The sequence below is a fragment of the Vulpes vulpes genome, chromosome 13 (genome assembly GCF_048418805.1).
Source record: "Vulpes vulpes isolate BD-2025 chromosome 13, VulVul3, whole genome shotgun sequence".
Taxonomy (NCBI): Eukaryota; Metazoa; Chordata; class Mammalia; order Carnivora; family Canidae; genus Vulpes; species Vulpes vulpes.
Window position 1 is genome coordinate 93,405,318 of NC_132792.1, and position 27,992 is coordinate 93,433,309.

The window sequence follows — 27,992 nt, forward strand, 5'->3', positions numbered from 1 at the left end:
ACAGATTTAGTTATTTTAAAAAGATATTTTAGGGAAGGATAAGAAACTAAGTGGCATCTCATGGCTATCCCATATTAAAGTATACAATTTATCATTTGGGCACTACAATTAAATAATGTTGATTTGGTGGCAATTTACCAAATTTATAGACAATGTATCAAAAAAAGCAAGAAAATCAAAGCTTCAAGTGTAAATTTAAAAATTATGTCCTATGGCTTTTAATTATCTACAGAACACTGAATATTTTCTGTGTCACTGGTTCTCAGTCCCAGAGGCAAGAATTGTCCCCGACCACCATCACCCTCACTACCACCAAGTAAAATATTCAACAATGTCTAGACACAATTTTGGTTTGTTATAAATGGTATGCACACTGTGAAGGGGTGCTACTGGCACCTGCGTAGAAGCCAGAGTTGCTGCTGAAAATCTAATAATACACAGGACAGCCATAACAACAAAGGACTAACTGGCCCAAAATGTCAATAATATCAAGCCTGAAAATCCCTGCTCCACACAGCTGATAAAAACAGAGCAGACATTTCAAGTATAAAAAGGCATACGGAACTCTTAAACATTTTCCATTTCCTTTTGTTCCAAATACTAGTATGCTTATTTAGGATACTGTTCATTACATATTGTACATTAATAAGTCACAAAATTCATGTTAAGAATTTAGAAATGGTCTAGTCCACCCAGCAGTTTTTTTTTTTTAAACCAGAAGACTATTTCCCCATATGCATTCTTATATAATTTCATTATATAGGACACATAAACTATGGAGCTGCTCTAGTTGAGCTAGAAACAGAAAACCCAGAATTATAACCTCTCCAAATTCCTGCTTGTCCCTATGACTTCACCTGAGGCATTCTCCACAGATGAAAATAACCAATCTAAGCCAACTTCCACATTTCTGAGCAAGGAAATTGAGGCCCAAAGATACAAATAAACTTGGCCAGAGCTTCACAGATAGGTTTTTGACAGTTAAAACTAGAACTTACAACTACTGACTTCAAGTGTATTCTTCCCACTGTAAAACCTACAGCTAACACAGTATTACTTGAAGGCCTACCTTACCTCCCACCTCTTCCTTCATTTTCCCATTCCTTCCTCTCCACAAAATGAGAGACACAAATAGATGAATAAATGGTAAACTAAACAGAATAAAAGGATCTCATATTTGGAAAAAAACTTAGATTTCAATATTACATAAAAGTATCTACTTAGAAGATGATAGTATATGATATCTCCCAAATCAAAGTAGATTATTTAATTTTTCTAATATTTAAAGTCTACAGAGACATAATTACTTTGCTTTGGTCTTATTTTCCTCCTAGAGACAATTCAATAAAATTAAATTTTATGATTAAAAAAATAACAATACATTAGATAATTTTGTAATTGCCAGTAAATTCTCTATTACTGTTATAAAATACAAACGCAGCTTCTCTGATATGTTTAGTTACAAACTAGCACAGCAATACAAAAAACAAAAAACAAAAAAAAAACAAAAAAACAGTAGCAAAATCATACCTGGACGACCCAAGGGCTATTAGCAAAAGCCATGATGTCCCTTTCTTCCCAGAAAAAAGCAGAATCGGATCTCTTAATCATTTCAAATTTACTGAGAAGCTTCATAGCATATACCTTCCTGGTGGATTTATGCCTTACCTTTAAAATTGAAAACAGAAAATAATGAACATTTAAAGCTCAGTGTTTACCAGAACAATTTACTAAATGATTTTAACACCTTGTCAAATAACATAACACTACTATTCTAGCCACTTTTCTTTCATCTCTTCTGTTGAATTATTTCAATTAGATAATGTCAAGTCTTCAATTACCATAAGGCAAGTGATGTTAGAAAAACACCTTTATTTAGTTAAAAAAAAAAAAAGAAAAATACCGTTATTTCGATACTATAGCACACTCCCCCTTCTCCACCATTATGCATGCTGCTTTCTATTTATAAAACTTAGGATTCCATTACATTTTAGAAGTCTAAGATAAGGAGTAAAGATTTTTCTTCTGATACTTGAAACCTCTTCTCTACCCATGGATGCTTGGGGAAAATATCTCATACTACTGCTGAATCTGACTCTAGGCTTTCATATCCTTTGGCAAGACTATCGAGGATGACTTAAAGCTTTACAATTTTATAAAAAATAATACCATCCCAACCAAATAACATATGGTAAACACAGATGGATTTTTAAATTTTATTGTTTTTAATCTCATTAAAATAACCTACCAATTGAACTTCTCCAAATGCACCTCGACCAATCACCTTCACTACTTCATAATCTTCAGCTTTCATTCGTAAATCTCTAATTTTATTTATTGTGTCTTTATCTGTATGAAAAGAAACGTTTATAATTTTAAATCATTGAAATATTACAACTAACACTTTATTTTACGTTCAAGTTCTTGAAAGAAAACAAAAATATTAAGAATTATTTTGTAGTGAATTTAGTTATAAAAGAGAACTGTTCAATGTGTTAAGAATGGTTTTAAATAAATTCTGGAATGACTTCACTAGCTATTAAAAATTTTTCAGGGATCCCTGGGTGGCGCAGCGGTTTGGCGCCTGCCTTTGGCCCAGGGCGTGATCCTGGAGACCCGGGATCGAATCCCACGTCGGGCTCCCGGTGCATGGAGCCTGCTTCTCCCTCTGCCTGTGTCTCTGCCTCTCTCTCTATCTCTCTGTGACTATCATAAATAAATAAAAATTTAAAAAAAATTTTTTAAAAAATAAAAATTTTTCATTAAAATATAACTTGATAGTTATCTCAGAAAATAAATATACTAATTACACACACTGAGGACAATTAATTGAGTACTGAGCAAATCTGAATTGAGGGATCATGGATATATATTTTAGATTAGTGAAATAAAATTTTATCAATTTTATTTTGATGATCCCTCCAAGAAGTCAATTTTGATGATCCCTCCAAGAAGATATAAATATTTGAAGATAACCAATGCTGAAAAAAATCACATACTTGTATCAATATGTTTCTGGATTTGAACCTAGATTTTAACTTAAAACACACAGTGGAAATCACTGCAATTATTTATATAAACCTGTCACACTACAAACTACAATAATTTACAAATCCCCACTGGGTAGATCTTCTAATTCCTAATTTGGTCATAGATTAAAATAGGGCTATTTTAATCCACATGGGTCAACACTGGCATGAGATTACATGGAAAAGCTTCACGTTTCGAGTGCACAAAATACAGAACAGCTATTAAACTTAAGTTCTAGGCTTAATAAAAACTCTGTATTATATTCTTGTCTTTCTTTTTAAATGCCTATTTCGACTCAAGTGTTTGTATACATTATAACCAATGAACACATGCAAAAGAAAGTAAATCTTTACACAGAGATAATATATTTAATTTTAGGTTACATATCTATTGCAAGATACATCACAAAGATACAGCAACAATCAATATACTGCACAATTATTTGTGTACCATGCAGGCTTTATAGAATCACTGTAGTTATAGATAACTTTAAAACATAGTTCCTCCACTTAAGGAGTTCAAACTCTAGCAAGTTAAACAGAAACAAACAATGAAAAACAAATGGAATGGAAAGGCAAGGAAAGGCAAGGCAACGAAACGCAACGAAACACAATGAAAGGCAAGGAAGAAAGGCAAGCTATATAGCTAAGCACAGAGTTTGCAGAACACTAAGTAAGATACCTAACCCAAAACCTGCCTGGAAAGGAGGTAGTTAGAAAATGCTTTCTGAAAATGGTAACACCTGAAACAAATCTTAAATGAAGCACAGCAGTTAGTCAGGTGGGGAGAAGAAAACAGAGAATACTATTGGCAGATGGGCAATATAAGCAAAGGCATAGAGGAACTACATACAAGACGGTCTGTGATGCTAAAGTATCAAGTTTGTGATAAGGGTTCAAAGAAGATGCTGGAAAGCCCCAAACTGGTTTAGGAGTTTGAACTTTACCTATAGGACCGTATTTATAAAACTATTATTTAATCATAAAAAATCTTTTCTCACAATATAATTTAAAGCAACTCAATATGTCAAATGGATAATAGAAAGTACTCTGCTTCAGGATGGTAGTGGTACTGTAGTGGGGATATCAGAGAGGGGCTGAAGTTTCATCTACTTTACACTCTTCCAGAAAGCAGTCCCTGAGAGTCCTGTGGGATCTGTTGGGAACTGAGAAACACCACGAAAAGAAATAAGGCAGATAAATAACACAGTCAAATTTACATTTCAGCTAAACCACTCTGGGAAATATGTAAAAAGATGAGCTCAATAAGGACAAGACTGGGGGTTGGGAGAATTTTAAGAGTACTGTAATATTCCAGATGAGAGTTAACAAAGTCCTGAACCAGGATGTGTTATATAATAGCCTGTGAGGTTGAGAAAAGATCCCTAGCTCTGGTTCTATGAGATTTACAGCCATAAATAGGCTGAAAAGTCTGTTGTTTGAGCTCAGAAAACATATCCGCTACAAATCTATGTGGGAATGACCTTGCTTCCTGTTTTAATTTCTAACAGCACAGGAAGTGTATAAAGCAGCTTGATATGTGATTCAAACAACATTTACTGTCAGAATGATTTTATTACATTCATATATGGCATAAAAGTGGTGTTTTGCCTTTTTATTTTAGGTTCTGTTCCATTCATTAAGAAACATCAAGTCTGGAGCAAAAAACTAACTTCAAAGTCAATCAGTATTTAATGAAAACTCAATGACAGTTGGGAGTGGCTCTTTTCACTTAAAAAAACCTTCATCTTGGTCTCTGTCTTAGCTCATATTACCATACAAAATACCACAGACTGGATGGTTAAACAACATTCATTCATTTTATTACAGTTCTAGAGGCTGGAAGTCCAAGATCAGGGGACTAGCATATTTGATTCTGGTAAGGACTCTCAAGGGCTCTCTTCTTGGTTTGTTGACAGGTGCCATCTCTGTGTTCACATGACCTCTTTCGAGTGTACAACCCAAGGTAAAGACATTGATCCTATCCTACCAGAGCCCCACCTTTACGACCTCATTTAACCTTAATTGCCTCCTTATTGGCCCTATCTCCAAATACAGTAATTGGGGGTTAAGGCTTCAACATATAAATCGGGAATGGCAGGAACACAATTTAATCCATAACAGTCCTTAAAAAAAAAAAACAAAAAAACACAAACATCACCACTAAGACATCAACTTATTTTATACTAAGATAAACTGAATGTTTAGTTTAGTTCCAATTTCTCACAAAATTTTACAGAATTGATGATGTAAGTCCATGACAGTGAATGATGTGTGTACCACTGACACTGTGGTTCAATAACACGATAGATTCAAATATTTTTCACAAAGTATCTGTCAGTGTATATAATACAATACATAACTATAGGCTTTATATGCCTGTGTTTTCATAAGCTTTATCAGTTTGTCCAACTAAGCCTTTTTCTATTATCTAATTTTTACTACTATCACTTGTAACACACCTCAGCAGACTCCTCTTCAAGCTGTACTTAGTATTTTCTCAACTTCTTTAAAAATACTCTTGCCTATACTTTAAACTCAGCATTGACTCCTCAAATAAGTCAAGAAAAATCACTCAAAGTTGTTTGTCATTTTTTTTTTTTAAAGATTTTACTTATTTGACAGAGACAGACAGAGACACAGGCAGAGAGAGAAGCAGGCTCCACGCAAGGAGCCCGATGTGGGACTCAATCCCAGGTCCCCGGGATCATGCCCCGGGCCAAAGGCAGGTGCTAAACCACTGAGCCACCCGGGCTGCCCTGTTTGTCTTATTTTTAATTGACTATTGATGTTGCTTTCAATGACCTCAACTCTTTGAGCAATTATTCTTGCCAATAAGCTAACAGTCTTCTTAAGGAAATTTTTCTTTTTTCTTTTCTTTTCTTTTTTCTTTTCTCTCTTTCTTTCTTTCCTGCTGCAAACACTCAACAATAGTGAACAGCTTTCCCTGTTTGGCTAACAAGCCACTCATAAACTAATGTAAGGTCGCAGTCTGATTCCTTTCTTATTTTTGTGAAGAAAATTCTGTGAGGAGATATTCCATTTCAAGTCTTCTATTTTTTCTGACTGTTGCTTTCCTGTGAGTTGGGAATATGATAGGGACTCACTCTGATAACATCAATATATATTATTTTAGCACAGCTATAATGTCACTGCAAAATAAACACGATCCTTTTGCCATTTAACTTCACAGAATAATCCACAATCCACTGTGCCTCAAAATGACAACATTCGAAGTTCACTTTTCTCATTTTTGTTTTTACACAAAGGGCATACACTGGCAAAAAAAATAATATAATGTTGTAATATGGTGATATTGACATGAAATGCTATTCCATTACAATTGTACCACTGTGATTTAGCTGAGTGGCAGTGTAAAGTAATTAACAGTATCATGTATGATTTCTGCCCCAACTATTCAATTTGGCTACTGTAGCACAAAACCAGTGAGTGACAGAAAACACATAAGAATGAATGTGGCTATGTCCCAATAAAACTTTATTTATGGAAATCTGAATTTTATATAATTTTCACATGTCACATTTTTCCTCTTTCGATCTTTTATCAATTATTTTTAAAATATAAAAAACATTCTTCATAAAACACAGAAAGAGGTGGTGGGCCAGATTTAGCCTCTGGACTGTAATTTGCCAACCTCTACTAATAGAAACCCAGCTTCCCACAAAGGACACTGCTTCCTTTGAAGCTCTCAAGTGGTGACCTTTACCCTCCCACATGACTTATACCACTGACCCTGAAAGTGGGGTAGCTGAATTCCACTGCTATCTCTATACTCCTACCCTAAATCTGTCAGTTTTGATTTTCATGTTATTAAGTCGTATTTCTCACTACCTCTCATTATTGCTGTAATCTACTGACTCTCAGGTCATCAAATTTCACTGTCAGACAATTTTAGTTCCTGGTCTGTTGACCTCTCCAATATTCACCCGTTTTAATTCTTAGAGATTTTATTATATCCATAGACGACACTTTAATAACCTGGCCTCTCAATACCTTTAACTTCTCTCCTTCAATGATCTTGTCCTATACCTTATCTTAGCCACTCATTTCCATGTTCACATACTAGACCTTGTATTATCAATAATTATAATCCTTCCACAAATTTGATTTCAAATCTCACACTCACGTCCTCCAATAACTCAACACGAACAATCCCCAGCCCCACCAAAACCTCTAATCCACTGATCCTATCCCATTTTACCCCACCTCATTGCTTTCTTACCTCCCCAGATTAAATTACATGGTCAATCATTAGAATTCCTCTCTTGCATACACCTTCAATGCCTCGGCTCTCTTCTGCTTCATTATACTTAGTTTGGCAAAATCATAATCCTAGTTAAATCCAATTCTCCAACTAACTCTGTTAAGCACCCACACAGTTAAATAAGTCTTGATAAATACATAAAATCATACTGACTGAACTCACTTTAAATTCATAATCATAAACATAAGGCTGGTCCCTAATTCTGCTTGCATATTTCACTAGACTGTTCACTTTCCCACTGCTACACACCATATTTTACATTTTCTTCCCTCTTCTCAAATCTTACACAGCTTTCCCACTGATCCTCATTCATAGCTAAGATGTTTTTGGCTACCACCCTGAAGCAAATAACAATCACAAGAAAACTATCACAGATTTACCACCATACACATGTATATTAAACTGCCAGCATGTGCATGCATATATTTGGTCATTTTTTACTGGAGGAGAATAGTGCTATTTTATACCAATCTTTCCACCAATATCACATCCTTTTTCATTACTTCAAGGATAATCCTCCAGCAGTACTATCCTCTCTCTTTTGTATCATTAAGTTTCCCCTTTCCAAACCAGATCCTATCATGCTAATTTCATTCCCATCTTAAATAAATCTCTTTGTTCCATTTCTCTCACCAGCTTCTGCCCCATTACTCAACTTCACTACAGCAAAATCCCTCAAATGTTATCTGTCCTTTCAGTTTCTAAATCTTTCTTCATATTTGCTTTTAAATCCATTTAGGTGGGACTTGGCCACTACCTTTCTATCAAAGCTGCTTGTCAAAGTCATGGATTACCATGTTGCTAAATCCAGTAACAAATTCTCAGTTCTTATCTTGACATATCAGCAGCTTTTGACAGTCTGGTCTCTCTCTGCTAGTTTAATTTCTTTACTTGACTTCCACATGCTTCTTCCAACAATGCTAAGGGTATTTTTAAAACCTTAATAGTTACTTCTCAGTTGCCTTTGCTGGCTCTTCCTCCTCTCCCAGAGTTCTTAACACTGAACATCTTGAGGTTTAATCTTTCATATTGTTTTCTTTTCTGTTTATTTTTATTTCTTTGGTGGGCTTTAAAAGCCATCTACATGTCAATAAATTTTTATGGTTAGTCCCTTAAGTTTCAGCTTTATATATTCAATTGTTTACAAAATATATATACTTGAGGGACCCCTGGATGGCTCAGGAGTTGAGCTTCTGCCTTCGGCTCAGGGCGTAATCCCACAGTCCTGGAATCGAGTCCCACATCGGGTTCCCCATAGGGAGGCTGCTTCTCTCTCTCCCTATGTCTCTGCCTCTCTGTGTGTCTCTCATGAATCAATAAATAAAATCTTTTTAAAAAACACAAAAAAGGGGATCCCTGGGTCGTGCAGCGGTTTGGCGCCTGCCTTTGGCCCAGGGCGTGATCCTGGAGACCCGGGATCAAATCCCACATCGGGGTCCCGGTGCATGGATCCTGCTTCTCCCTCTGCCTATGTCTCTGCCTCTCTCTCTCTCTCTCTCTCTCTCTCTCTGTGACTATCATAAATTAAAAAATAAAATAAAATAAATAAAAAATTTTAAAAAATTAAAAAAAAATAAAAAACACACACACAAAAAAAACCCACAAAAAAAACCCACAAAACAAAATATATCTACTTGGGTAACAGATCTCTCAAATTTAATGTGTATGAAATCGAAGACATGTTTTTACCCAAAACTTCTATGAATTCCATATTTCTGTTGACAGTTCAATTTTTCTAAAACCTAGGGAGCATTCTTGACTCCTTTTGTTCCTTACACACCACATCCTGTCATTCAGGAAAACATGATTGCTCTACCTTTGAAATATTATCTCCAATCTAATAACTTTCACTCTTTATACTGCTAACATGCTGGACCAAGCCATTGTCACCTCTCCTTCAGATTATTACAATCAGTTCATTACTGATTTCCCTATGTTTATCCTTGACTCTCCATAGTTTATTCTTAACCCTAGGTGGTATTCTTAAAAATACAAGTCAGAGCATGTCACTCCTCTGCTCAAAACTCTCTAATGTCTTGCCATCTAAGCCGGATCAAAAGTCAAAGATCTTATAATGGCGTACAAGACTCTACATGACCTAGCCTATTTCCTTACTTCTCTGACATCATCCTACTATTCTCCTTCTTGCTCAATCCTATCCAGCCACAATGGCTTCTTCCTTGCTGCCTCTCACACACACCAGGTATATTCCTCCCAGACTCTTCACACTGGCTGTTCCTCTGTATAACATTCCCCTCCCTCAAACATCTGCTTGACTAATTCAAGTATTTCAATAATTTTCTCAAATGTCATTTTATAGTGAGTCCCAAGCTAGTCACCTTATCTAAAACTGCAAAATTCTCAAAACTTCTAATCCTTCTTAGAGCATTCTATGTTTTTCCCATATTATTAATTTATTTGTTATTTACAGAATTTATTTCATGCAAAATTATACATTTGGTAAGTCCCCATTAATCCTAAAACCAATAAATAGGATTATGTAACCATTAGATACTTTTACTAACTTCTGATTATTTTGTTGAGCCAAGTGATGCTGACAGAAAGCTAAGATTCCGAGAAGTGAGATATTACTTCACAGCACAGTAAGCAAAAAATGAAATAGGCAAATTGAGTCACAAATAGACACCATAAGTTTTGACAGGCCACTAACTAGCTAATCAGTCTCTAATCACAAATTAGCAAAATAGGCAGAAAGACTGATAATTTATAGTTTCAAGGTTACCAACAATTCAAAAAGATTTCAATCACACACAGACTCTTCAATCTAACTTTCTAGAAATTGAATGGATGATTTTTTAAAGAATGTTTTGTTTGTTTATTTCTAGAATCTTAAAAAAAAGTCACACTTCATACCCAGTAAATTCTAATTCTAGAAATTTATCCTAAAGAAGTTATATATAATGTGGAACCAAGATTTTTAACAATAAAATGTTTTTTACAATGTAAAGATTGAATAATTTTACATACATATAATGGAGTATTAGGCGACATTTAAAATTGTGTTGTTAAAGAATAATCACATAGAATGATATTCAACATATAATGTTAAATAAACAGTATAAAGTGCACAAATATGTATTTGGTACACGTGAACAGAAAAAAAGGCTAGAAGGAAACATACCAAAACAATACTTGCAATAATTTCCAAGGGCAGTAGAATTTCAGATATTTTATTCTTCACATCTACAGATTTCAAATTTTCTAGGACTATTGATTTCTAATGAGAAAAAGATGTATCTGCCTAATCTAAGATCCGAGATTATAAAGTGCACCACAATTTTATGTACCACTATAGACTGTAAGACACATCCCAATTGTTAAGTAAGTTTTTTTTAATGTTAGGATGAAATATGGTAATAAAAGCTATGTACAATACGCTGTTTGACTAAAACACTGCTCCGTTTGCCTAAAGAAACTACTATACCTTGTACTTTTAGAGTAGTCAAAGTATCCCTAAAAACCTCTGAAGTTATATAATAAAACTTATCAGAAAATCTACAATATTCAATTCCATAAAAATCTGCTTTAATGAAAAATTATTTTATGTCCAATCTTCAAATAAAATTCAAACTACACATACACACACACACAGAGTAATCCGGTTTGAGAAACAGATAAAGGAAGGGGAGGAATCCAAATTCTTAACATAAAGACCTTGTTACTGTCCAGTTCTCCAGTCTTTTATTTCTAGATACTCTCCCTAACATACTCTACCAATGCCCAGTTACTTGCAGTTGCTCACATTACCATATTGCTTCAAATCTCCATACCTTTGCAGATACTGATCATCAACCTAAAATGACTTGCCCCATGTTATTTGACCAATTTACTATCAAACAAGATCTAATCCTGTATCTCTGCTTCAGTCACTGCTGATTCCCTCAAGTAGATTAGTAACTCCCTCTCCTCTGAGGCACCACAATTTCTCCGTTATTTCACCTATCAATCTGTACTGAAATTGTTTATATAACTATGTTTCTTCTATTATATAGTACATTCCCATTTCCGTAAGGCTAGAGACCACATTTCATTCATGGATATGTCCTTGATGTACATACACGCTCAGTGATACTTACTGAAACATTAAAAACATTTAATGATTTTATAAATGGAGACAAATCAACTTCATGCAGCTCTTACCTACTCAGGAACAACAGAAAAGCCATCGCTTTTATTTACTACAAAATAGTGGAAGTGTGTTTTTAAAAATCAATCTTGGATTTCTCAAAATGTTAAACACAGAATTACCATATGACCAAGCAATTCAATTTCTAGATATTTATCCAAGAGAAATGAAAATGTCCACACAAAAACTTGCACACAAATATTCATAGCAGTATTCATGATAGCCAGAAAGTAGAAACAATACAAATGTTCATCGGGGATCCCTGGGTGGCTCAGCAATTTAGCGCCTGCCTTCAGCCCAGGGCATGATCTTGGGAGTTCCGGGATTGAGTCCCACATCAGGCTCCCTGCATGGAGCCTGCTTCTCCTTCTGCCTGTGTCTCTGCCTCTCTCTCTGTGTCTCTCATGAATAAATTAATAAAATCTTTTAAAAAATTTCAAATGTTCATCAACAGATGAATGGATAAACAAAATGTGTTAGGTGTATCTACACAATGGAATATTATTTGGCAATTAAAAAATACATGATACAACATAGATAAACCTTGAATGTATCACACTAAGTTCAAAAAATCAGTCATAAAAGACCACATATATAATTCCATCTATAGGTTATGTACATTATTTGTGGGAAATTTATACTGATATAAAATAGATTAATCATTGCCTAGGGCTGGGGAACTTAGGGAAAAATGGGAGTGACTGCTAATGTATATGGGGTTTCTTCATGAGGTGATGAAATGTTCTAAAAATGACTGCTAATGGTTGAACAACTCTAAAAATACACATAAAAAACACAATGACCTGTATACGTTAAACTGGTGAGTTTTATAAGTTATACCTCAACAAAGTTATTTAACAAATCAATCTTGGGTTTGGCAATGATTTTTTAAAAATTTATTTATTTATTCATGAGAGACACAGAGCGAGAGCGAGAGCGAGAGCGAGAGAGGCAGAGACACAGGCAGAGGGAGAAGCAGGCTCCATGCAGGGAGCCCAATGTGGGACTCGATCCCGGATCTCCAGGATCACGCCCTGGGCTGAAGGCAGGCGCTAAACCACTGAGCCACCTGGGCTGCCCGGCAATGATTTTTATATACAACACTAAAAGCATAATCCATAACAGAAATAACTAATAAATGAGACTATCAAAATAAAATATTACTTCTACTGTGTGAAAGACAGTATATACAACCTTTTGAATCTAGAAGTGGAGTTTATTGATCCCCTCCTCATAAGGTAGGCTGAACTAGTTAGTGATCAGATTCCAAACAACAGGATATGGAGAGGGAAAACAGTAACTTTCTAGGAAAGAAGCCTGGCAGACACTGTTTTAATAAACCAAGTGATAAAAGTTAACATTACCATTAATAAATCATGATATCACCTATAACCCCAGTCTAACATCAAACACAAACTATGGGACGTTCTACAAAGTACTTGATCAGTAATCTTCAAAACTGTCAAGGTCATTAAAAAAAATAAGCAAAAAATGGAGAAACTATCACAGACCAAGGAGAAATGGCAACTGAAAACAATGCAGTATCCTACAGTGGATTCTAGAATCAAAACCAAGAGATTGGTGGAAAAATTGTTATCTGAACAAAGCCTGTAATGAGTTAACAGTAATATGTTAATTTTAATACATTAGTTCTGTTAATGTGCCATGTTATAAAAGATGTTAACATTAGGGAAAACTGGGTAAAGGGCATACAGGAATCCCTAGCAAATTTACCATGAGTTTACTATAATGCAACTTATTTTAAAAGTAAATAAAGAGAATATTTAACATTTCTTTTTAAAAAATTGAATTTAATGGCATTTTATTTGTAATAACTTCAAACAAGCTTATGTAATATCCTAGGTCATATTGCATTAATTTATTCAATGTTATGGCTTCATTTTAAAATTCCAACTTTTATACCACCTTCTGGTATAAAACTGCATTTGGTACTATGTATCAAAATGTAAACTGGATACAACTTTTGACTCAGCAGTTCCTGGATTCACTCCAAAGAAAGAAGCAGCAAGTATTCATCAAATTGTATGTATAAGAATATTCATCACAACCTCATTTACACTAGTGGAAAACTGGAAGGAACCTAAGTGTCTACCATTACAGAAAGTTTTTGTTTTTAAAGATTTATTTATTTATTTATGATAGACATAGAAAGAGAGAGAGAGAGGCAGACACACAGGCAGAGCAAGAAGCAGGTCCCATGCTGGGAGCCAGACGCGGGACTCGATCCTGGGACTCCAGGATTGCTCCCTGGGCCAAAGGCAGGTGCCAAACCGCCGAGCTACCCAGGGATCCCCACAAAAAGTTTTTTAATTAAGATACATTACATGGAATATATTCATTTTTAAAAATATATTATCTATACTTATTGACATAAAAAGACATTTTGCAACTTACTTTTCATGGAAGTCACTGTTGACAGTGGACAAATTTCTCCTATTGAGTTATATTTGTGTTCTAACTTTTTGATCTAATAATATATATTTGTTATGATGAACATTCCTATATACATTCAGAGCTGCTTTGCAGGACACACTTCTTTAAGCAAAAGATTAGGTTAAGCTCATGAATGTTATTAGCTTTAAAATACACTGTCCAGGGCACCTGGGTGGCTCAGTGGTTGAGCGCCTTTGGCTCAGGTCATGATCCTGGGGTCCTGGGATTGAGTCTTGCATCAGGCTCTCTGCAGGGAGCCTGCTTCTCCCTCTGCCTATGTCTCTGCCCCTCTGTGTGTCTCTCATGAGTAAATAAATTAAAAAAAATAATAAAATACATTGTCCAACTGCCCTTCAAAATGGCTCTACCATATTTCATTTCATTTAATAGTCACCAATTCTACATGAGATTCTTATCTTTCTCATTCAGATGCGGAGGGTATGTCTTTTTCTTATTTTAATCTATATTTGTTGAAAATATTAATGCATTTGTTCAACTATTAACTATTCAATGGTCATTTATATCTTTTCTCCTTTATACTACATATTTGGCTATTTTGGCTATTTTTAAAAATTGTGTTTTTCTTATTAGAAGGGTCTCTTCCCCATTAGAAATATCATTTTATTAAATATATTGTAATTTTTTTTGAGTTTGCCAATGTTCTTTATATATTTGTCTTTCCTTATATATAGTTTTGAAAAGGCAAAAATCTGTCATTGTTTCCTTTACAGTTACTAGTCCTAGAGTCCTGCTTTAAAAAAAATACATTCCCTACTTGAAAACTATATAATTTCATCTAGTCCCTTATGTCTTTACATTTCTAGTATGTTAGGAAGTGGAGACTTGAAAATCATTTTCTCTTCAGATGGACATCCAATACAAATTACTGAATAATCTACCCAATGACATGTCATGTTAAGCTTAAATCAAATTTTCATATAACAAAAAAGTATGCTTATTCACACTCTCTGATAATCTAATGATCTTCATGTCCTTCAAGAAAGTACTATTTTTTTAATACTTCAGTGTACGGTTCAAGAATTAATCCCAATATATTTTCTTTTTTTTTTTTAAACAACTTTATTTTTTTTAATTTATGATAGGCACACAGTGAGAGAGAGAGAGAGGCAGAGACACAGGTAGAGAGAGAAGCAGGCTCCATGCACCGGGAGCCCGACGTGGGACTCGATCCCGGGTCTCCAGAATCGCGCCCTGGGCCAAAGGCAGGCGCTAAACTGCTGCGCCACCCAGGGATCCCAATCCCAATATATTTTCAGTTACAATCCTGTCCCCACCTCCTAGAAATAGAAATACTATTCACTGTTTAGGTGCTAGTTACCAAACCATGCAAGCCATTTATATACTTAATATGCAAAAAAATCAAACTTGCCAAAACCTTATTACATTTCAGTGCTTTCTGGCTCGAGTATGTCCCACATTAATGTAGACTCCTATGTGTACCTTAAATATTTAGCTGTGAAGGTTTTTTTTTTTTTTTAAGAGTTATTTCTTTATTTGAGAGCAAGAGTGAGAGAGAGAGTGCGAGCACATGCACAAGCATCCACAGGACGGGGGAGGGGAAGAGGCAGAGAATCTTCAACCTGACCTTCTGCTGAGGGTGAAGCCCAACACAGGGATTGATTACATGACCCTAGATTGTGAGCTGAGCTGAAACCAAGAGTCAGACTCAACTGTGCCACCCAGGCACCCGAAATTTATCCTTTTATAATGTAGAACAGTATGTTTAGGTAGTACATAAAATCTGTCTTCAGAATTGTTGCTCCTCAGAATTCCTGAGAAGTATAGACCTCTAACTACATCAAACTTTATATTCCAAGTAGGTGACAACTATTTTTAATTTTATTAGAGATAATGTAATATTCATCTTCAATATTACAGTATGTAATAAGATACTCTTAGGAGAAAGTGGTCACAAACATTAAAATTAGGGTTTTTCTACAAACATCACATAAAATCTTGTGATGTTTTGTTTGAATTATTATTATGACCTTAATTTATTATTTTTTTATGACCTTAAAGTGAGAAAAAGTTTTCTCTTTTCTATTGAGCAATTTCTACTTTTTGTGTAAGTCTACAAGGAGCTGAGGTAAACAGAGTCAAGTTGCTTTTACTTTCTTGGATGAACAATGGATTCTTTGATGATATCAACAGAATATGCTGAAGTGAAAATAATTTATTTCTCCTTCACATTTTTTAACACAAGATAACTGATTACTGATTTTAATCACCAACCAATGAATAGCTAAAGATAACAGTAACATTCAACAATCATAATAATCATTGAATAAGTAATAAGGTTCCATGATTTTACAAATTTTAAAAGTACGGAGAAGTATTTTGTTTTGAAACCTGCCAGAGTAACAAAATATTAAAACTTCAAGACAGTGGAAAGAAGAAAAAACTTTCTAATGACCATTACTGTCTTTTTACAAGTAAATAAATATCTAAATAAATGTTTGCAATTCATGAAAACTCATTTTGGGAAGGAGACTAAGAAAGTAACCACTAGAGAAAAGGTTAAATTCCATTTTATGAAACATTAAAATATTGTATTGTATTGGTTACTAAATGTAATTACTTGGAAAAATAAACAAAAACTTTAGATGTAACCCTTTTACAATGATAAAAGTAATGTAATCTTTTAATAGAATGATTTACTATGATGATACAATGATTTGCCCTTTAAAATGATAAAAGGAACTTCGGAAAGAAATTTACTTTCTATCTCAACCAAAATTATTTTGTTCTTTCAAGTGCAGCGTATTCGTTGATTTATCTGTATGCTTGTTCTTGATTTGATTATTTTACATGGCGGCTATCTTTTTAGAAATCACTATTCCAAGACAGTTTAACAATAACCAAATATCATCAACTCTAGGCTAGCAATTACATCTGCAAGAAGAAGATATAAGGCCCAAGGCCTAAGTTGTAACTTAACAGCTTATTTTGAACAAAAGACCAGGAGCAAATACAGCAAAATGTTAACTACTAATTTAACTGTGATCATGGATACACAGATATGTGTTACATCAATTCATCTAAAATATGTGGTAATAAAAAACAATTTAAAATGACAATGATCATATCCAAACTCTACTAACAAAAGAATACTTTGTAGATCATCGTTACATCCCAAACAAGTCAGCATCTAACCTCTAATATATTTAACAAATATTTAATGTGTACCTAATATTTAGCCAGGTTTTGCAATACAAATACAAGTGCCCCTGGTCTCATGACACTTCCATTCTAGTGATAAGGGAGGAAGGAGAAAAGGAATGGATACCAATCAAATAATCACACAAATAAATAACTATGGTCAGTGCACAAGATGTCATGAAAGTACATACCCAGCGGTAGTATATCTGACTTAGCTCAAGGGGCTAGGAAACTAAAGTAAATGCTTATTTGAAATTGAAAGGTGATTCCTTTAAATTAGATGGGGTTAGAAGGAATTTTAGAAAGAGGGAAACTCCTAAAAGTATTGTGGAGAAGGTATCAAAGCACTTTCTATCAAGAAAGAGTAAGTCATATGGCGGAGGTATAAGGAAACAAAAGAGTAGCAGTACATATAAGAATGTAAGTTGAAAGGTCATACAGCAGACTGTATGAAAAGTTGGGAGTGAGATTTGACTTAAGCAATTTGCAGTTAAAAAAAAGAATCCTCAGGATGCCTGGGTGGCTCAGAGTTGAGGGGCTGAGGTTGAGATCTGCCTTTGGCCCAGGGCGTGATCCTGGAGTCCCGGGATCGAGTCCCAGGTCGGGCTCCCTGCATGGAGCCTGATTCTCCCTCTGCCTATGTCTCTGCCTCTCTCTGTGTGTCTCTCATGAACAAATAAATAAAATCTTTGGAAAAAAAAAAAAAAGAATCCTCTGGCAGCAATGTACTAACTGTACAAGGAAAAGCAGATAAACTGAGACTAGATAGAAGACTTACTGAGATCAGTCAAGTGAGAAGATGAAACCTGAACAAGAATAGTTGTAACAGAAAACAAAGTTCAAGCCTCTGTCTAAAGACTGCTGCCGACCAAAATCTACATTCTTGGGTCTTGTCTTCAGTTTATAAGATCATTTGCTTATCTTTAATTTTCTGGCAGCTCCACTATTCTCCAAAGGTTTCCTAAAGATCCTCAACACATCAATCAGCATGTTCATTCAATATTCTAGGTATAATCTGCCTAGATCTGGGAATGTAAAATAATTTGAAGAGCTCAAATTTTATCTTTTCCCTTGAACTTCAATTCCTTTAAGTTTTTAAAAATGAGAAAAATGAAAACAAAAGTCTTATTTTTATTAAGTAGTTCTTTTTCATCCCATTCATTAATCCAAAAGCCCCAACATACTATTTTGGTCTTTTCTGCCACTTGTCCTCCTTACCCCTTCCCACTCATCAACAACCAAGTTCAACTTATACAAAATTCCTGTTTATTCAGCTACCATACTTTTAGATGGCTCTCTGACTTAACAAATGCTATTCCTTCTCTGTCTGAATCATTCTTCCTTAATTAAGACATCTAAGCTGGGGGTACCCAGGAGGCTCAGTTGGTTGGGTGGCAGGCTCTTGGTTTGGCTCGGCTCCTGATCTCATGGGTTATGGGACTGAGCCCCAAGTGGGACTCTGGGCTCAGCAGTCTTGAAGATTCTCTCCCTCTGCCCCTCCCCCCATTCATGTGTGTACTCTAAAATGCATAAATCTTTAAAAAAAAAAAAAACTAGCCTGGTCCTTTTTTTTTTTTAAGATTTTATTTATTTATTAATGAAAGACACAGACAGAGAGGGAGAGGCAGAGACATAGGCAGAGGGAGAAGCAGGCTCCATGCAGGGAGCCCAATGCGGTACTTGATCCCAGGACTCCAGGATCACGCCCTGGGCCAAAGGCAGGTGCTAAACTGCTGAGCCACCCAGGGATCCCCTAGCCTGGTCCTTTAAGACTCAATTCAAATATTATTTTCCTTCATAAGCCTTTTTTTTACTACCTCAAGATCTGTGTATCATTACATTCTCTAAAAGTTCAATTATAAAAGTATATATATGTAAAAGTTACTGTTTGCTCCTGTATTTCCCTTCATAAGATGTTAAGATCTACAGTTTTAAAGAAAAACACTGTCAGGGTACCTGGGTGGCTCAGTGTTTGAGCATCTGCCTTCAGCTCTGGTCATGATCCCAGGGTCCTAGGATCAAGTCCTGCATTAGGCTCCCCAGAGGGAGCCTGCTTCTCCCTCTGCCTATGTTTCTGCCTCTCTCTCTGTATCTCTCCTGAATAAAGAAAAGAAAAGAAAAGAAAAGAAAAGAAAAGAAAAGAAAAGAAAAGAAAAGAAAAGAAAAGAAAAAACACTGTCTTATTCTTCATGTCTTTATTGACTAGACATTCAAAAAGTTTTTCAAGAATAAATGGTCTCTCAGAGGTGCCTGGGTGGCTCAGTCAGTTAGGTGTCCAATTCTTGGTTTCCACTCTGGTCATGATCATAGAGTTGAGGAATTGAGCCCCACTTTGGGATCCATAATGAGTGTGGAGCCTGGATGAAATTCTCCCTCTCTTCTGCCCCTCTCCATGCCCTCCACCCCCAATTCGTGCTGATATAGATAGATAGATAGATAGATAGATAGATAGATAGATAGATAGATAGATAGATAAATGGTATTATGTAGTAAATGTATCACTTTCTCATACATCTTCAACCCATTACTTTAAACAGAGAAGGATGAGTGGGGGAAATTACTTTTGTTGTCTTAAGAACTTTTCACAAATCTTGGCTCATCACACAGCCTTTTGGCCTAACTGAATTTTTATAGATTTATGCTATTCTTTCACATTTATCTCTGGATATGTACTCATACTTGATATGGTTGTTCATATCCTTTCCAATCTGGGCTAAGAATTTCTGTGGAATTACCCCGGTTTCTTGAGCTAATAAAACTTTCTTATATTTACCCCTTTTTGAAATCCATCCTTCACCTGGAATCACTAATAGAATTTATCTTTTCAATAAATTTGATTAAATTTCCTAAGCTTGGAGCACATACCTGACTCTGCCCAGCATTTCTTTCCTCATTAATATAGTCTTAGGCAATAATTCTCAACTGAGAGCAATTTTGATGCCCAGAGGACATTTGGCATTCTTGAGACATTTTTGGTTGCCACAACTGAGGGATGGAGAAGAGTATGGTATTGGCATCTAAAAGGTAGAGGCCAGGGATGCTACTAAATATACTACAATGCAAAGGACAGTCCCTCCTCACAACAGAGTTATCCGACTCAAAATGTCAACAGTGCCACTTTTGAGAAAACTTTGTCTAAAATGAACTGAATGCTTTGTCTCAAGGTCTCTGTCATATCCCAAATGCTAACCAGTTCAGGCTTTTTGGTTACAATTAAACTCAGAACAGCCATTACTCCAATTTTCTTAATAAATAAATTACTGGCAAAGCAAATAAAGAGTTTGTCAACTGTTCTGTATGCTTTTATAAGTACACAGCTGCTAGACCATCACTCCCAAACCTAATATGACACCTTTGTAATCTCTAAGGAATGCTATAGTACGCTACCATAAAATATCATTTCTGGGTTTGTTTGTTATCCAAACAAATGCTCTCTACCATATATTTACTCTCAAGTTTATGGAATTTTTCACACAATGCTCTTCCCTCCATTATCTTCTTTTAGACTGGTTAGATTTGTTTAGTAAGTTTGCTTTTTTACTTACATAATATTATGACTCTTGTACCCAAAATCTCAGTGACACTGATAACAGTTTATAAACATACACAGTCATAATCACTGTTCCCAAATTTTCCATTTCTCCTCCTTCCAATGTACTCCCCCAAACATGTCTTCTAAAATGTGACTAACTCCCACCATTTTATCTGGATCTCTAATGCCTACTTAAAATTCACCTTAAAATCTTTACTAGTTATATTAGGATGATAAACATTTCCTTTGTAGTCCTAATTATTCAGGCATCATACATCAGAGTCCAGAAAAGCAAATCTTTATACTTAACTAGTTATTCAGTTAAATGGTCACAGATTCTCATTTCTCTTTCAATCTGTAAACATTCTTCAACATGAGATGAAAATTAACAACTTGTAATATTGTTAGGCCTAAAGTTCAAAATACTTCAAATTGCTATACTTTTTTTTTTTAAGGTTTTATTTATTTATTCATGAGAGACACAGAAAGAAGCAGAGACACAGGCAGAAGGAGGAGCAGTCCATGCAGAAGCCCGATGCAGTATTCGATCCCAGAACTCCAGGATCACATCCTGAGCCAAAGGCAGATGCTCAACCACTGAGTCATCCAGGTGCCCCCAAACTGCTATATTTTAAAGATGTTATACTCGAGGGAGAGTTCAGCTGCATTACTAAAGAGAAAGATTTTATCCCATATTCCAGGTATATCCCTTAGATCACTACATCTATCTGTCTGCAAAAAGCAATTTGAAGCAAGCATTCACCTTCAGTAAAAAAAACTTTCATATACTTACTAATGAAAGCTATATGTTTTCATATAACTTAAGCAGAATAAAAAAAATCCTATCATTCTATGAAGATCTATTATTCTGTGTGAAGTATTAACATAAACATAATTTAGCTGAAGGGAAATGTTACATCATATAAACTGAATCATACAGTATATAGCCTTTTGTGCCTGGCTTTTTCCACTAACTACAGTGCTTTTGACATGTACTGATATTGTTGCACCTATCAGTTAATTACTCTTTTTTACTGTTACGTTTTCCATTAAATGTATCACAATTTGTTTATCCACTTACTGACTAATGGGCATGTAAACTTACAGTTTACAGCAATTTCGAATAAAACCACCTTAAACATTCTCATGGAGGTCTTTGTTGTAGACACATGCTTTTTGTTTCTCTTGGATAAATACCCAGAAGTGGGATTCCTGGGTCATAAGGTAAATGCACGTGTAACTTTATAAGGAAAATACCAAACTGTTTTCCAGAGTGCTTTACCATTTTACAAACTACCCAGCAATGTGCCAGAGTTCAGTTGCTCCACAGTTTCACATATATCTGATGTTATTAGTTTTTTAAAAATTTAGTTATTATAAAAATGTGTAATTGTATCTCACTGTGGTCATAATTTGAAACTACTGAATGACAACTACACATGCTGCATATTGGCCAACTGTGCATCTTCTTTGGAGAAACGTATGTTCAAATCACTTGTTCATTTTTAAATTGGGTTAGCTTTTTATTGTTGACTTGTAAGACTTTATATTTTAGATACCAATTCTTTATCAGGTATATGAATACGCTAGCATTTTCTCCCATTCACTCTCAATAGTGTCCTTTGAAGCATAAAAGTTTTTAATTTTGATGTTCATTTTATTTTTCTTTTGTTGCTTGTTCTTTAGGTATTATATTTAAGAAAGTGGCTAATTTTGAGATCACGAAGATTTATGCCAACATTTTCTTCTAGGAGTTTTATAGTTTGGTCCTTCCATTCTTAATTAATTTTGTATATGGTGTAAGGTAGGGATTCAACTTCAGTCCTTCATATATGAATATCCAATTGTCTGAGCACCATTTGTTGAAAAGACTATTCTTTTCCCTTTCACATGTTTCGCAATTATTTTCTCTCAGTCTATGAATCACATTTTCATTTTCCTAGCAGTACTTTCTGAAAAGAAAAAGTTTCAGATTTGATGAAGTCTAATCTATCTTCTCTTAAAAGTGGTTTGTGTTATCTGTGTCCCATCTAAGAAAGTCTTGCCCAACCAGTCAAAAATATTTTCTGTGTTTTCTTCTAGAAGTGCTATTGTAGCTCCTTAGTCTATGAAAAATTTTGAATCACCTTTTGTATACAGTGTGCGAAGTAAGGTTCAAATTCTGAATTACCATGTTACCTTTGTTGAAAATAAGCTGACCATGTACATATGGGTCCATTTCTGAATTCTCTATTTTGTTCCATTTATGTATATTTCTTTTTTCATTAATATTATACTGTCTTGATCTTGAAAATCATATAGTGTTAGTTTGTCAGCTCTGCTCTTACTTTCCAAAATTACTTTGGCTATTACAGATCCTCCACATTTTTATATGAATTTTAGAATTGCCACTTTATACAAAAAATAAACTTGCTTAGGTTCTGAGAATACATGGATTCCATTTATAATTTAATATAGGGACTCTTAATATTTTATTACTGAATTGTCCAATCCATGAACACTGAATATTTATTCTTTTTTTTTAGGTCTTCTGTAATTTCTCAGTAATATTATATAGTTTTCAATATATAAGTCTTATACATATTTTGTCAAATTTATTCCTAAATTTGTCATGTTTTTGCTTCTATTGTAAGTGATGCTATATTTGTTACATCAACTTCAAATTGGTTATTACTAATATAGAGAGATACAATTGCTATTTACATATTAATCTTCTAATTTGCATTCTTGTTGAACTTAATTAGTTCTTGTAAGCTTTTCTGGTATAATCTTGAGATTTCTGGGATCCCTGGGTGGCGCAGCGGTTTGGCGCCTGCCTTTGGCCCAGGGCGCGATCCTGGAGACCCGGGATCGAATCCCACGTCGGGCTCCCAGTGCATGGAGCCTGCTTCTCCCTCTGTCTGTGTCTCTGCCTGTCTCTCTCTCTCTCTCTCTGTGTGTGACTATCATAAATTAAAAAAAAAAAAATCTTGAGATTTCTGTATATACAAAAGCATGCTGTCTGAATAAAAAAAATTTTACTTCTTCCTTTTTAATCCATATAATTTTTCTTTATTTTACCTTACTGTACTATCTAGAACTTCCAGGACAATTATGGATGAAAGTGGTAATAAAAGAAGACAGACTTGCCTTTTCCCGATATTAGGGGGAAAGCATTTAGTACTACACAATAAATACAATCTAACTGTAGGTTTTTTGTAGATTCTCTTTATTACAGGAAGTTTTGTTCAATCCCTAGTAGGTAGAGACATATTTTTTAGTCAAAAATAGATACTGAATTGTATCAATGCTTTTTTTTATCTCCTGAGATGATATTATGGATTTTTTAAATATGTTAATATGGTAAATTACACTAGTTGATTTTTGAACCGTGAACTAACTTTATAATGCAATCCTGGTATAAACCCTCCTTTGTCACAATTTTTACATAATGCTAGATATAATTTACTAAAATTTTGTTATGTTACTCTCTGTACTTTGCACCAATTTAAAAACTAGACTAAACTATATAGGTTTGTCAGTTAAAAGTTTACTTTATTTATTTATAGTATACTTTCATTTTATTTTACTTATTTCTAATTGTGGCTATTGATATTTCTATTTATAAAATGTATATAAAGCCATATTCATATTATGAAAACAGTAATGTTGCATAGTAAAATGAGTAACAAACTAAGAAGCAAGTGTTTCAAAACTTGCTAGCCTGCTTTACAAAATCACATAGCCTCTCCTTGCCTCCCATCAAATAAGAAATGGTCATGACCCTCCACCTTTTTAGTTCTTTTGCTCTATTTTTAAGTTGGTTGGTAAACATATAAACAGTAATAAAATTTTCCTGTAATTTCAGTAAGATGTGAGAAACTAATAAAATTTATAGTTAAAAAGTTCCCAATTCAGGCTCTGGCACCAATTCCAAAGTAAAATTAGGTTGAATAAATATTTTTATAAAAAGCAAAGAAACTTAAAAAAATTGACAGGTAAAATTCTGAGGCAAGATTTCAAACTGTAAAAATGATAAATACAACAAAGTAAAAAGATTTAACTACTTAAAAAAGTACTTTTCTAACAAAACATATGTAACCAAAATTGAAGGATAACATTAAAACCATCCCAACCCAATGTATCACTATGAAGGATTGAGGAATGGAAATAAAGAAATGGAATGGGAAAGATTTTATGATCTAAATTTTATTATCATTTTTTAAAGAGTAAAAGTTTGAAACTATCTTAATAAATTCTTTAAGCAAATATTAAGTGATAAAATCTAAGTATCAAAATATAAAAAGTTTTAGAAAAGAAAATCCGTAAAACCTTAATATAAGCCAGCCTTTATGGAGAAAATTCTCATTATCTCAGGGATAGTGGGCTTTTCACATGCAATCTGTTCTTACCTGCAGGTTATTAAAATACAATAACTAATAACTTACAAAATAATAATTTACAAAAGAAAAATAGAAGATAAATACAATACTACTGAAATTCAATGTGCATGTGTGTATATTATTATTTAACATACTTATTTTAGCCATTTATTTTTCATTTCCTTTTCTGCGAAATATTTTATAAAACATTCTCCTGCTAGACACTCAAATTAATAAACTAATTAATAAAGTTTCTTTCCTATTTCCTGCTCATTTTATGTAGGATTTTTGGATAAAATAACCAAAGAGTAGAAAGAAGAAAAAAAAGAGGGGCTTGAATGATCTAAGTGAAGATTTTGTTCAGTATACAGTCTGTCATTAACCTCCACAAAAAATTACTTACATCTGCTTAAAAAGTTGTCAATATTTTTGTTTTTTCTTAAGGCAGGAAAATCCAAATCATATACCAAAGCATCCAATCCATCCTAAACAAACAAACAAACAAACAGTTAGTTTTTTGGATCATACTATGAACACTTTCCTTTTTTAGGAGTAAAGAATAAAACACATTGCTTTAACATTTAATTTGTCCTCTCCTATTTCTTGCATTCATTTAACACCTTCTACAAGGTTACATGGGTGCCAGGAAAAGAGAAAATTTGTTTTTATTTATTTCATATAGATTTTTCAACTTCTAAGTCACCCAGTCTGAGAAGCAGCAAAACCACCACAATTTGGCTACACATGACTTCAACTCATGCCCTTCCCCTCCTAAGGGCATGAAATTTTACTTTCCTTCTGCCTGACTACTACATTTATCCTTATTTTACAGACACTCAGCAAAAACAAATGTCCTGTATTTGTGACTATAAATATTTTAAAAGGTAGTAGCTAACCGTTAGTTTCTAAAATGTGATGTTTAGTATAAAATAAATTCTACATTTAGATGATACGTTTTTAATTACAAAAACACACTGGGTTTTCAGAAAGGTTCTTTCTTCCTTTGAAGTACTTTATAAGGCAACCATTAGTAAAGGACAAACATGAGCTTTTACCTTTTAAGTAGATTTTTAAATTTTATCTAAGCAAGGAGAGGGCAACATGAAGGTGTACCTAATAGTGTTGAAGTAGGAATGGGTCTACTCAGTTTATATCCTGTCTTGTGGCAGAAGCAAGAGAAACATTCAGATAATCCCAAGTAATCTTCATTTTATTTAGCTGGGGAAATTTAGTAGAGCCCAAAAATAAAAACAGAAGCAGCAGAGAAAGATGCACCTTCTGCAGACCCTGTACAGTCATGTTCACCAAAGGGTGAAGGAAAAATTAAAGCCGGAGGATATACTTTATACTTTGTGTTAAGCCACAAGTGTGATCACTCAGCTATTTTAGAATACAAGTACTTAAAATATTTCCCTAGGAAGCCAAAAAGCAGAGTCAAATTTAAACAGGCTTTAAAATATACCATTGCAGAGTTGGAAAGTGAACATGGAAAAACAGGTAATAACACCAATACTGCTGACTGCTTGAAGAGACCAACCCACCTAATACTGACTTTTCAAAATTTACAATTTGTGCAGCTCTGAAGAAAAAGCTCCTCCATTTCCTACTGAAAATTTATCTATCTTTAAGACACATTTCCTAGAGTCTTCTAAGCAATCTGAACATTTATGGTAATTCTTTTTACAGAAAAAGAGATGAGAACCTTTCTATGAAAATACGATTTTTAGGAAGACCAGCTAATGCTCGGTCTATTCTAAATTGGAAAACCAAACCAATAAATATTTGAATTCACCATTTTCTAGGTAAAGATAAATAAGATGTGTTTTTAAAAAAAGACCTTTAGGTTCTTTAAGGCAGAAACCACAGTTAATCTCTCATTTTTTTCCAAAGCACCTTGCAGACAGAATGACTGAACAAGTAGACATAAAATGTACACTAAGCCAGTGATTTTTATGCTTACCAGCAATGGCATTACATTATTCAAGAAATATTTTTCTCAGATTAGATATTAAGTTTCATGCACCGAGTCACTCCCCAAAATTAGACTACAGAGTAGTCCAAGTACTACCGATGACACAAGAAAAATTTTAGGCAAAACTTGGTTTCGTACCTTAAAGTTGTCTGGAGAATAATCTCAATATATTATTATATTTTATAATAACTATTATTTTAAGAGTTCCTGGTAAACATCTACTTCTAAACACACTTGCAAATTTTAAAAGATTCAGAACTAAATTATAATAGCTTAAACTGTTTTCTAATATCAAATAAAACATTAAAAAGTAAAAGGTATGAAAAAAAAAGTAAAAGGTATGTACATTATATTTCACTCTTATGCTCTCTTTGGCAAATATATTGAAAATAACTGCTTCCAATCTTAGTCCACGTAAATTTTTTTTATTTACTTATTAAATGTTAGGCATAAAACCACCTCAAAAGTTACCTTGTTGAACAACTTCATCAAATACCAATGAGAAATACTGACTTGTCCCAATACTAGCTAGCTAGCTGTATCAAAATCAAAATGCTAACTCTTTTAGTTTTGTATAAATGTAACATGACCATGTTAAAAACATGATTGATAAAATCTTGAATCTCTTAAAAGTGAAGTTATGAACTGAGAATAAATGTCTATTTAAATTCAAGATGTACTGTCCAAAAATTAATAGAAAACCACCAGTCATTCTTCTAATTATAACTAGAAAGGACACTGGTTAGGACTCAAACCTGTTTTCTCTATTATACCCCTACTCTCTCTTCTGATGACCTTCCTTAAACTACCTATAAAAACTAACTGTTCCCCTTATCTTTGAACTATTTTTTTACTTCAGTCGTCAAGCTAGGTTTCAAATGCCTTGAGTAAGCTAAGCCCCAGACCTGAGCATCACATTTTACTCATATATAGTATAAGACTGCTGGCGCTCTTAACTTGACCATTATTTCCCCCTTTCTACCTTCCTTATTTAACTGTGATTTTGTTCAAGCCACTTTTTTTTTGGTTTTT

General features: G+C 34.1%; 1 protein-coding gene across 7 annotated transcripts in view; it reads right to left on the reverse strand.

The window, feature by feature from the left end:
- ROCK1 (Rho associated coiled-coil containing protein kinase 1) overlaps positions 1-27,992 on the reverse strand; it is a 143,094-nt gene that overhangs the window by 79,648 nt on the left and 35,454 nt on the right. For 4 of the 7 annotated variants that reach the window (XR_011996740.1, XM_026006549.2, XM_026006551.2 and 1 more), the window contains exons 2-4: positions 25,392-25,473; positions 2,249-2,349; positions 1,531-1,668 (exon numbers count right to left, since the gene is read on the reverse strand). Coding sequence is in view for 5 of the 7 variants with exons in the window: in XM_026006549.2 (XP_025862334.1) it covers positions 1,531-1,668; positions 2,249-2,349; positions 25,392-25,473 (321 nt within the window). In the remaining 2 variants the exon portion in view is untranslated. The remainder of the gene's footprint in view (positions 1-1,530; positions 1,669-2,248; positions 2,350-25,391; positions 25,474-27,992) is intronic. The other 3 variants (XR_011996741.1, XM_072735059.1, XM_072735058.1) reach the window with 1 other exon arrangement.